Below are 12,724 nucleotides of genomic sequence, written 5' to 3'. Positions count from 1 at the left end.
CTCTTGATTTCAGCTCAGGTCAGGACCTCATGGTTTGTGGGTTTGAGCCCCAAGGCAGGCTCTGCTCTGGCATCACAGAGCCCGCTTTGGATTCTCTCTCCCTCTCTTTCTGCCCATCTATCTCAAAATAAATAAACCCTTTTTTTTTTTTTAAAAAGGTGACACCTGGGTGGCGCATTGGTTAAGCGTCCAATTCTTGATCTTGCAGTTTATGGGTTCAAGCCCCACTGGCAGTGCAGAGCCTGCTTGGGATTCTGCCCCTCCCCCACTCATGTGCAAGTGCGTACACTCTCTCAAAAAAAAAAAAAAAAGAAAAAAAAGAAATAGGTTCAGGATAGTCTGAAAGATATAGCCCATTTAGTCTTCTCCACAAACCATTTGATTCTAACTTGAAGCCAGATCATCCGGATATGTGGTACTTTGGCATTGTGTCCTGGGCTCACATATAAGGATGTTCTTTCCTAAAGATGACCACTTATATCTCTTTTTTTTTTTTTTTAAATTAAATAAAATCTACCCTGGGGGCGCCTGGGTGGCGCAGTCGGTTAAGCGTCCGACTTCAGCCAGGTCACGATCTCGCGGTCCGTGAGTTCGAGCCCCGCGTCAGGCTCTGGGCTGATGGCTCGGAGCCTGGAGCCTGTTTCCGATTCTGTGTCTCCCTCTCTCTCTGCCCCTCCCCCGTTCATGCTCTGTCTCTCTCTGTCCCAAAAATAAATAAAAAACGTTGAAAAAAAAAAAAAATTAAAAAAAAAAAAATAAATAAATAAATAAAATCTACCCTGAAAACATGGGGCTAAAACTCATAACCCTGAGATCCGGAGTTGCATGCTCTACTGACTGAGCCAGCCAGGCGCCCGATCACTTACATGTTTAAACAATTTTGTCCACCACAAAATTGGGGTGGGCAAGTAAAGAGCTCCACAGAGAATATGTCAAGTTTCAGCATCAAAAAAAAAGCTAAATTTGCCATAAATATCTATTGTTTAAAAAAAACGTTTAGGTATTTTTAATCTTGCAACTCATCACATTCCCTCTGATTCTAGAAAATGGACCAAAGTTTTAGTCCCCAAACTGTGGGATTACAGCCAAAACTGTGAAGATTTAAAGTGTGCACTTTTATGGAGCTTGGGGTTCATCTGACGACCCTGTCCTCTCCTTTTTTCAATGATTTACGACCTTTATCTCTTACTGCTTTAAATATATCTAAAGAAATGAGTTGAAATCCTTTTTAAAAATTACGTTGGGAAGAAACAAAACTATAAAAGCTCTTGTCAGAAGAGAGGGAAACAAAACACGAGAGACTCTTAATGATGAGTCTTAATGAGAATTAATAAATTAATTTCTTAATGAGAAAAAAACTATGGGTTGATGGAGGGAGGTGGGTGGGAAACGGGTAAAATGGGTGTGACGAGCACTGGGTGTTGTATGTAAGTGATGAATCACTGAATTCTACTCCTAAAATCAATATTGCACTGTAAACTAACTGAAAATTAAACAAATAAATAAAATAAAAGCTCTTGTCTTTAGCCCTAGTTCTGGAACAGAATCTAGTAAATGGTATCAATAGGTATTTTGCTGAATTGAAAGAATACAATTTACTTGGAAAGTCAGTATCTTAAACAGTTTGATCCAGATTTACCAAAAAAATGTGTTCTTGCAAAACTGGGTACATTTCAAAATTCTCAAACTGAAATGAAACTTAAAGGTGTGAGAAGAGAATGTTTCCTATAGAATACTATGGAAGCTATTTTTATCACATGACACTTGTACAAAGTACATAATTACTCCCTAACTTGTTTGTAAAGCGAGGCAATCCCCTATTTTGACTTCTAAAAAGCAGAGGATATATAATTACCAATATTAAACAAATATTTACAACATGTCAGAAACTCCATGGGAGGACAAAAAGCAATAAAATCATCTTACCGTGAACTTAATGCCTGGTTGTGATCGAATTCCCAGTTGTTTAATTTCTAGTTTAGCCAACATACAAGATAATCGAGTAGGAGCAAATAACACAGAGATGTAAATGTCTTCCTTTGGACGCATTCTAATCTCACAGTTACTGGTCAGTCGCTCTTCTGAACCAAAAGTGTGCTGAAGCTACAATTTAAAAATAATCACTACATACAAAAAAGCAAGAAGACAAAACTACCACCAAACCAAAGCTTCAAAGATGAAGCACACATAATGGTCTGCACATGTAAGTGCTTTGAAAGAACATGAAATAGCATCATGCACACTACAAACCTGAAAGCAGTCCTGGTCTTGTCCTCTAATGAGCAGTCGCAGATGCTGGGTTGTAGATGTACAATTATTTCTTAAAGCTAGCTTCTGAAGCCTAGAAACAAGAACACATTATAAATGTGGTTTTACTCCATGGATGTTGCTACAACCATGAAAACAAAACCAATTAAAACTAACTGCAATGTTTAGAGATGGACTGGATTGCATATGCCACTTTATTAGTAGCCTGCAAAGGTGTCTCCACAGTCCTGAAAACACACATTCCTCCATTTCTGAAAACATACATTCAAGACTCACCGTGTCAGAGCAAGTTTTTGGTTTAAATGCTCTCCTATTATAGCTGCCTAGCCAACTTCATTATTTATACTATATTTATATATATAGTATGTGTGTATGTGTGTGTGTGTGTATATATATATACATATGCATATGTATATATATACATATATGTATATGCATATGCATATGTGTATATGCATATATATACATATGCACATATATATGTATATGTATATATACATATGCATATGCATATACATATAAAGTCTTACCTGTCTTATAAAACAACAAAAAGCCAGATAACAAATTAAGTTTCTAAGTCAATACCACTCTCAGGCACATTGCTTGGATTTTTCACTCTAAGAACCTCATTTGCACAAACTAGTTATTTAAACACTATATTGAATTAACCATATTTTTAAAAAGTTACAATATGCAAAAAAATAAAAATAAATAAAAAGTTACAATATGCAAGTAGAAGAGACTTAAGAATACTAGCTAGCTGGTGGTTAAAAAAAAATCCTTTTATCTGTGAAAATATACAAATCTTCTCTTCATTGGAGAACAGTGAACACATGAGTACATCTCCATTTTACTCAAATTTTGAAGATTGGCAGTTAAATTATTTAAACTGTGGCCTATGTCTTGTCCACCTTGGGATGAAGGGGAAAGGCTGCTGAGCTCAACCTCAGAATAAAATCCAAGACCTACAGGGGTGCTTGGGTGGCTCAGTTGGTTAAGCATCTGACCCTTGGTTTCGGCTCAGGTCATGATCTCATGATTCAGGAGATGGAGCCCCGTGCTACGGGGGATTCTCTCTTTCCCTCTCTCTCTGCCCCTCCACTGCTTGCGTGCTCAATATCTCTCTAAAAATAAATAAGTAAACATTAAAACAATTTTTAGGGATGCCTGGGTGGCTCAGGCGGTTAAGCAGCCAACTCCTGATTTCAGTTCAGGTCATGATGTTACGGTTCATGAATTCAAGCTCTGCATCAGGCTCTGTGCTGACAGTGTGGAGCCTGCTTGGGATTCTCTCTCTTTCTGCCCCCCCCCGCTCATGCACTTGCGCGCGCTCTCTCTCTCAAAATAAATAAATAACTATATTTTAAAAATTTAAATCTAAGACCTGAGGAAAGCATTCAAAGAACACTGGGAAAAACCTAACAACAACAACAAAAATCTTTAAAACCTTTTATTTTTATCTATTTTTAAGGAAATGTAGCTATCATTTGCAAGTAGTAATCAAGTAGAGGGAGGGGGGCTCAGTTTCTAGTTTCAAAAAAGAACTATACAAAGTAAAAAGGGTTAACACCTTTATTATATACAGTCCACACAAAATAATAATTAAGAAATACTAAATCCTAACAAACAAATAGCCAAAGTACATGTGCAGACTTATGAGAGAGAAATCAGAATAAATGAATGAATATATGGAAAAATGGAGAACTTCAAAAATTAAAAAACATCAATCTGGAATGAAATACCACTTTGGACCACTTTACCCTTAGAAAATATAATTTATTAACTATCATTTCTATCTGTAACTGAGGCAAAATCAATGACTCAATGAGAACACTCTCCCTGAAATTATATATGAATTATTTCCTCTTTCCTCTGGAAGAAGAGCTCACTTCAAATCTCCCTTTTGCAACAAGCACCTTCTTCCACAAAGGCAGGCAGCAGGCAAGTACCACATCAAAAGAACACCAGGATCCCCTTGCCCTCTGTTTCTGGGTCCTCTCCTAGCACCCACTGGGTCACAGCCTCTGAATGCCTCCTAGGACATTTCTTAGGGAGAGAAAATAGGACGATCTCTTTCTAAGCAGACAATACACCTCTGTATCATTAACCATGCTGCAACATCCTTATAAAGGAGTAGCAGGAGATATTTGGGGTGGGAAAAATCATCTATGTAGGACACTACAATGGAAGTAAGGGCACTACAGAAACAGAAGTCCATCGTTTCCCTAGGCAGGCGCTGCGCTAAATACTGTACATACATTAGCATGGTACCTACGGATCTATTGCTTTCAACAAGTCCACTTCGAGACATCATGTGTCACAGCATCCACAGACTACGGTCCTTCTCACAGAAGTGGCGAGCTCCTCCAGGCTGAGTTAAGATATCTAACCAACCATAAACAGGGATAGAACAGTTTTCAGGTCACTTCCCTGTACTGGCATGGGGCTTACACTTAGATCTGTTGGATCAGAAGGCACTCCATGAATCTCCATGAAGAAGTGAAGCAAGAAATAAAGGAGGACGGCCTGAATGCCTTTCACTTAGGCGAGGGCCAGGGAAAAATGCCACTGAAGCACGCACAAGATAGTACCCCCATTTTCAACTTAACTAATTTCTGATTTAAAAAAAAGTTTAACACACATTAATTTTGTTTCAGATGAGCTCTAAGATTTCAAGATGTTATGGCATCTGGAACAGCTAGATTTTAAGAGCAGCCATCTCTACTCTATTAATCATCTGTTGCAAATTTTATCACAAGACAGGGAATTCTGTCAGGAACAATACAAGGATGCTGATGGCCCTTACTGAGCTCTCTTCTGCCTTTGTCTTAAAGGAAAGAACAGTTATAGAATAAGCGGTGTATCAACAGGAACACTCAGTAGCTGACGCTTGCCAGAGTCTGCACTGTAATAATGACTATGATTGCTAGGGCATACTGGAAAGTGATCTTCCTTTTACCTTAGACATTGATGGCTGAGCTGAACAGCTATGTTATTTTGACCACATTCCATGGCACAGAACTTCAAAATCTCAAATCACTATTTGTATGTGTAGTGGAGCAGACCACTAATGTTTTGAGGAAAAGTCTGGTATACACTGTTCAGATTCAACTATATAGAACCAGAAAATTCTTCCATACAGGCACATGCCCTTGTTCCGCCCTTCCTTTCAACGTGTATTCCATCTCGGCTGTCTGCAAAAACCAGATGACATAACCAACAACACAGGAGCTACTGAAAAGGGCACAATACCTCACACTCCCTGCCAATCAGGACTTTTCAAAAGTCTAGCTGAGAGAATCTTTACTGAGAGCTCCCTAAAGAACATGCAGCCCACCATTCTTCTAAGTGCCTAAGCTGTCTCATTCAAGCCACCACCTGCCTCAGCACCCAGAAAACATCTTCAGCTGGGTCTTCAGGTGTGACACATCCAGACCTGAATGAAGCACCTCAAAGAGGGAGCATCCTGATGGGAGCATTTACTATGAAGTAGTTTTACTTTGAGACTTGGCATGCTGTATGGATTTCTCTTTGAAAGGACCCCTGCAGGAAACATCTGTCTAAAGTCTACAGCAGGAACAGCTATCCTCTCTCACACAGTAACTGGTTTGTTCTTAACCTCTGAACACTGTGACTTATCTCAGGATGATGGGGTTAGAGTCAGAACCAAGCATAAGACCCACATCAAGGCGAGTGCAAAGCGTGAGCCTTCTGCAGGTGAGCCTTCGGGCATGACCTTTATGATTACCATATCTCATCATCCCACAGCAGTCGGCCCTCAAGTTTTTACCTTACTATATCTTTTTGAAAGCTGCCTTTGCAACAAGACAAGGTACATATGACTGACTACTTGGATGGTTAAGCAGATGTATGAACTCTATAAAGTAAGGAAGTTCAATTAGATCTTTTTTGCACTAACAAAACTATAATTTTAAAAAGTAATTCTTCACACCTATAGTACAGATTCAGCCAGAAGTTTCTTATCTCTCAGGTACCATAGAAATGTGTGGGTAAAACATTTAGGTCAAACACAAAAATGCAAAATATGGAAGAAGAAACACTGAGCTTTAATAATTGCCTAGGTTATTAATTAGAAGTATTTAGCTATGTTGCTAAGCTTATGAAAGGAAAAATATTACTATGTTATATGCCAATTAACTCAAAGTTCATATTCATAGTGTATAATCAAAGTGCACATAAAAATAAGATTCAAGATATAATTCACATTAAACTATGACAGAACAGATCTGGTCTATTAGAGACCCCTTGTACTCTTTATGGTACAAAGCATTCATATTCTACTACTTTGTAAACTCCTGAAGAATGCAAGGTCTCTGATTATTTTTTCTTCCTACCTTTCCATAGGGCTTTCCAGAGAAGGAACAAACTCTTAAGTGCCTAAATCTGATAATCAGCAGAGAATCCACCAAAGAGCTTAAGAAAATTGAAACCTATTTTTTTTGGATTGCAGAGGTGAAATTTAAAAAAAAAACACTTTTTTTTTTTTTAACGTTTATTTATTATTGAAAGACACAGACAGAGCATGAGCATGAGCAGAGAGAGGAGGAGACACAGAATCCGAAGCAGGCTCCAGGCTCTGAGCTGTTAGCCCAGAGCCCGACACAAGGTTCAAACCTACAAACCGCAAGGCCGAAGTCAGATGCCCAACTGACCAAGCCACCCAGGTGCCCCAGAGGTGAAAATTTTAATTAAAACATCAGAATTCATAATAGGAAGATTACGGAACATAGGATAACTTTATTCAACTCTAAAAATATTAACATGGTCATAATTATCAGAGTGGAAAACAATGCTAGGTGATGACAGCAGAATCTTTGTGCTCAGGAGCTGCTACATGCATACTTACTGTATTCTACCAAGAGGGACACCCCCCCAGGCCAGAAACTGCTTGTTGGACAAAATTGATGGAACATCTGAGCAGCAAGATCCAGGTATTAGAGGTTTATTTCCTGAAGAAACTACTTCACCTTTTAACATCACTTCATACTGTGGTCCAAATGGCTGCACGAATATTTTCAAGATCCTAACAAAGAAAACCATCTAAGTTGAATGTCCACAATTCTATTGGCAACTATTTCCCACAGGCTTCCTTTGTCCAAGAGACTGAACTGGGTGCTGAGGATACAATGACATTCCCACACTTACAGCTTATATTCCAGAGGAATATCGACAAGGAAAGACTGTCACAATACCATCTACACAATGGGACAAGGGAAGTTCATGGGGTCACGGGAATACTACCGACTACTATTTATGAGGAGTTTGGGAACAGTTGAGGAAAGCTTCTCAGATGAAAGAGGTAACTCAATGAAGTTGGGGGCAGCTGTTCCAGGCACAAGTGTTCACATTTGTGCAGGCCAGCTCTCCTCTGAAAGGTCACAGTAGCAGACTGAGCACACTAAGGCATTCCATAACCCAGGCAGGGGACAGGGCACATGTGTCTCAGCAGTGTGTGCTTCTAAGCTCTGTTTACCAAGCAAATTCAAATACTAATGACAATGATGCTCCGACCACTATCAGGTAATATTCACTTATGATTTAGGTGCCAAAAAGTCATAAGCCTGGAGAAATGGGGGAGGGGGTGTGGGAGCAGGGGGAAGCATCTTAAACTACCAACAACTGGTGATGGTTTCCTTGGAGAGAGAGAGAAAGTTAATGAGAAACATCAAGATTGACATTTTATTATTTACTTTTGTCAGAATATATTTAAAAATAGTCATTTCTTAATTTCTAGTCAATTGGTTTAAAAGGAGAGTTTTAGTACACAAAAAGAAGAAAATCTGAGGCTAACAGAAGTTAAACAGAGCTATACTATCTATCAGATGAGATGAAACATGTCCTAGATCATTCAGACTGTGGAATGAAGCACATCTAAATAAGTGGCTATTTTCAGAAAAGAGTACAAACTGGTCATTATAAATAATTTTATATTACCTTTCCTCACAGGCTTTGGGATCCTTTGGAGTAAATGTAACTATAACTTCATGTTCTTCTCCAGGTTTAAGGAATAGATTCTCTGGATCCACTGAAAAGTGACTTCCTTGGTCTGGGATCTAAATATTTATACAATTATAACTAAATACTGACTTATGCAAATGTGGCTTTTACTCAGTTACTCTCATTTTTCATTTACTCTGACAGGTTATTCTTCCCTTCTGCCTTGTCTGTCACTATCCCACTTTGTCTTATTCTCTTGGAAAGGGCACTTTCTCTTTCCACAAAGAAGTTAAACTCCCATTCCTATTTCCTATCACTAACACCCTCTTACTCATCCACACCTCTCAGAAATGTCTACATATATGATCACTCTCCTCCAATTCCACCTATCCACAGGATAACATACACATTTTTCAGGAATTAATCTAGAACTTGGTTCTTACATATAAAACATCAGATGTTAAAGTGTCCTATCATCTATTTCCTACTGGTATAATCCTCAGATTTTAAGCACTCTGTTTGATCTCTGGGGCAGCTCAGCCATGTTCACAATGTCAGAAGATACTCAGAGTCTCAGAGACTAAGGAAATACTATGTCATAGTGCTCTTACACAAATTCTTACCTTGATATCTAAGTAAACATCAATATTCCCTGCATTTTTCAAAGGTAAGTGCTGCTTTGCTGAGGAAGCCAAACTGGCAAACAGGTGCATAGTCTAGAGAATGGAGTAAAACCAACATCTTAAATAATGTCACAATTAGAATGAAATCAACCTGAACATAAAATCATGGCAAAGAAAAGAATTTAGGGTACCTGTAAGTCTTTTGGAGCATGTATCCTAGCTATTCCTGTTCTTGCTTGAAGACCAATACTTTTAATGACTGGGGTAGGGTTTGGGCTATCAACTTCTATATCGACTCTTGCCAAGAACTCTTCTGCTGAGCCTAAAATCTCTACAAAAGCTCATTCTTTTAGTTCAGACACCAGAGAATTATTTAAGTCTAAATGTTGTATGTGGTCCAACACTATGCCCTCAGGGATCCCAAGAAATCCTAAGCAAAATGATTTTTTTTAAGTTTATTTATTTTGAGAGAGAGAGAGAGACAGAGACAGAGACAGAGACTCCCAAGCAGTCAGTGCAGAGCCCGATGTGGGGCCTAAACTCACAAACCATGAGATCATGACCTAAGCTGCAACCAAGAGTCAGATGCTTAACCAACTGAACCACCCAGGAGCCCCAGCAAAATGATTTTTTGAAGAATTCCTCTTTGAAGAGGAATAGAAATTAGTGGAGGAGAAAAGAGAAAAAGAAAGAAAACATCCAACTGGTAGATGTGATAAAATCAGTGTACAAAAAAGATCCCAAAAGGTTTTCAGTGGTACTTGCTGGGGTTAACCACAATTACATGGATTTGAGCCAAAACAGCACACTCTCTGCCCCATTTTTAAAACAACATAACATATTTCACAAATTCCTCAAAGTATTCACATTCACTGATAGAAGAAACATGCCTCAACTTTGTAGTTTATTTTGCTACAGAGAAGAGCAATTCCCCCAAAAACATAAACATGAATACCTGAAGAAGTGATCCGTTTCTTTGGACTATGGAAAAGAACCCAAATTATCAGAAATTCTGGATCCTGTAAAATAAAATAAAATTTAATTTAGCATTAAGATGTAAATCTTAATGAAAGATAATTGGTTTGGAAACTTAACTCCCTCTTTAATTTGAAGCCAGTTCCTTCAATCCACCCAGCTTACCTGTCCGTCATAACTGGCAGGCATCATGTGGTTGACCACAGAAGGAGCTGCCAGCTGAGCAATCATGTCAGCATACGGAGCTGCTTTCAAAGAAGCATGGATGGGTGCCTTGGAAAATGTGAAGCAGCGCCAGGCTATGGCATTCTGTTCAGAAATAGAAGAATCAGTCTCAGTAAAGCCAACAGTGCAATGTTCATGTGATGTTAAATTTGTTGACCGAATCGTTACCAAAAAATTTACTTCCATAAGAAAAATGAACCAAGAATGATATTAGCGGTACCTAGAATTCCAAATCAATGTGTTCTGTAAAGTTTCTTACTGTACATTAATACTTACAGCATTAATAACAAGTCTGATTGGCACAGTGGCATGAGTCTTGTTTATCAATTTTAATGGCAAAGCTTTCCAGCCTCCATAAGTCAAGTCACCAAAATCAAGAACATCTTTTTTTTCTGTTTCTACCTAATTATGAAAGAAAAGACTAATTTATAAAAAGTCATATATTAATATCACAGCTTACATTCATATCACTGCTTTTCCCAGTTACAAATAGTCAGCATTAAATGTAAACCTACCTAAATATCCCCAGGCCATTTTACAATTGCTATTTTCTACAAAAATAAATGTTAAATTCATTTTCTGAGGTAGTCTATGTATGCAAATGTACTACAGAATAAAGTAATATGTTTGCTGTTGCTACTTTGAAAAGACTGTTAGATCTTCAGACAAACTGACAATTTTATAAAAGATACAAGCCTCCCTTCAATGAGTTACTATGAACTCTATTATTATAATTTTAACTTCTCAATTCCCTTCAAAATATATGTTGGAATTTTCAGATTTAGTCCAATTTCGGGCAAAACTAAAAATGTTTAAAATGATACCAAAATAGGCATATCAAAAGTTTAAAATGTGTGCCTAAGAACAACTTAACACAGACCTCTCACACACACACATGTAGAAATGCTGGATAATATTTAACACACACATAAATTTCTTCAGCCTGGCCAAATATAATGGGAAATCAAAAACAGACTGGCAAATGGGAACTGACTTCCATGGTAGCCCATGAAGGTCTGGGATCGAGCCACTTCCAAGGTGGTTGAGCTTCACCACCCTCCTAACCACAGAAAGTATGACCCTGAGCTTGCTGTGGGCAGGGCAAGGCTAGAATGGAATCTGAGCTCCCTGCATCAAGTGCAGAAATTGAAAGAAGTGCCTTTTATGAAAAGGAAACTAGAAAACCTGTTTATATGTCTGAGGAGGTAACAGGGAAGCTTGTCCAGCAATGGGTGGGTGTCAGAAGACCATTTGCAAGAAAGTAAAACTCTAGGCCTATGCCACACTAGATATGAAAGCTCCAAGCTGAAAATCAGTACAACCCTTCATGCCCCAAGCAGTTGTACAAAGTGCTCTCTATGGACACTCAAAAACCAGGACACATGGAATTACTACAGCAAAGAGCAGCCTTAATGATGCGAGCTCACATTGAAAGAATTTTTTAAGTCAATTAAAAAATTAAAAACCTTGGGGAGCCTGGGTGGCTCAGTCGGTTGAGCGTCCAACTTTGGGTCAGGTCATGATCTCCCGAGTCATGAGTTTGAGCCCTCCATCGGGCTCTGTGCTGACAGCTCAGGGCCTGGAGCCTGCTTCAGATCCTAGTCTCCCTCTCTCTCTGCCCTCCCCCACTCATCTGTCTCACTCTGTCTCAAAAATAAATATAAACATTAAAAAAAAATTAGAAACCTCATGAAGAAAGTAATCAGGGAGACCTAGCAAAGCTAGCAGAAAAATTAGCACCTGAAGAACTAGAAATAATCTGAAATTAACTATAAAATAAGTACACTTTAAATACAGATAATAGAGTCCATGAAAAAGGTAAAAACAAAAGATTCAAGAAATAATGGTGAGCAAAAAAAAAAAAAAAAAAAGTAAAATAGCATGAGCAATCTGTTAAAAAACATTTAATGTTACGGTTTTAAAACCATTTGGGATTAAAATAGTAGTCAAAGATATGACGGAAGGAAAAGATCAACATTAAAATGACTATAGCTTTTTGTGTTGTTTGGGCTCCTGATTAATTTTAGACTTCAGTAACCAATTTGAATAAGAAGGGAACAGAAATGTGTAACTTCCAAACTAATGCAGATGCAAGAGAACTGTAACTTTAAAAAGGAACAATTTCACTTAGAAGATAAAATTATCTTGAGTCTAAACACACATAACAGAGCTCAGAATACCCAAGACAAAAATCAATAGAGTTATAAGGAGAAACAGACAAATCCACAAAACTTCTCTTAAAGACAAAAAGACTAAACACACAGAAATGTTAATAACGATACAGAAGACAGTAACAAAGTAGAGCTAAAGGACATGTAAAAGAATTCTGCACCTAAGAGAAATTAGAGTCATTCTTTTCAAGCACACAAGAAACATTAACATAGATTGAACTCATGCTAAACTACAGAATCTCTTCCCTTCTTCCCCTCGTCAACCCATATTCTGACTCCAACATGGGGCATGCAATGGGGAGAGGCTGCTGGAACATTCCCAAAACATTTGGAAACTATAAATGTACTTTAAAATGCGTAACAATCCAATTTCTCCAAGATCAAAAAGTCTTCCTTGGCCAGACTTACTACATAAATCTTTAATGATATGGATGAAATAGCTAACTGACTATAGTCATTGGTTTTGGTCGACACGAATGTAATACAATGTTTCAGAAACCACAT

At 38.1% G+C, this 12,724-nt stretch overlaps 1 protein-coding gene across 4 annotated transcripts in view; it reads right to left on the bottom strand.

Annotated features, from left to right (window-relative positions):
* CEP192 (centrosomal protein 192) overlaps positions 1-12,724 on the bottom strand; it is a 133,667-nt gene that overhangs the window by 36,241 nt on the left and 84,702 nt on the right. For all 4 annotated transcript variants that reach the window (XM_058692796.1, XM_058692794.1, XM_058692795.1 and 1 more), the window contains 9 exons: positions 10,326-10,451; positions 9,990-10,133; positions 9,805-9,868; positions 9,041-9,180; positions 8,850-8,942; positions 8,224-8,342; positions 7,136-7,312; positions 2,251-2,341; positions 1,927-2,103 (listed from right to left, as the gene is read on the bottom strand). In XM_058692796.1, the coding sequence (XP_058548779.1) occupies positions 1,927-2,103; positions 2,251-2,341; positions 7,136-7,312; positions 8,224-8,342; positions 8,850-8,942; positions 9,041-9,180; positions 9,805-9,868; positions 9,990-10,133; positions 10,326-10,451 (1,131 nt within the window). The remainder of the gene's footprint in view (positions 1-1,926; positions 2,104-2,250; positions 2,342-7,135; positions 7,313-8,223; positions 8,343-8,849; positions 8,943-9,040; positions 9,181-9,804; positions 9,869-9,989; positions 10,134-10,325; positions 10,452-12,724) is intronic.

This window comes from Neofelis nebulosa, chromosome 11 (genome assembly GCF_028018385.1).
Source record: "Neofelis nebulosa isolate mNeoNeb1 chromosome 11, mNeoNeb1.pri, whole genome shotgun sequence".
Classification (NCBI taxonomy): domain Eukaryota; kingdom Metazoa; phylum Chordata; class Mammalia; order Carnivora; family Felidae; genus Neofelis; species Neofelis nebulosa.
The sequence above is the reverse complement of the archived record's forward strand: the minus strand, read 5'-3'. Positions and strand labels throughout refer to the sequence as shown.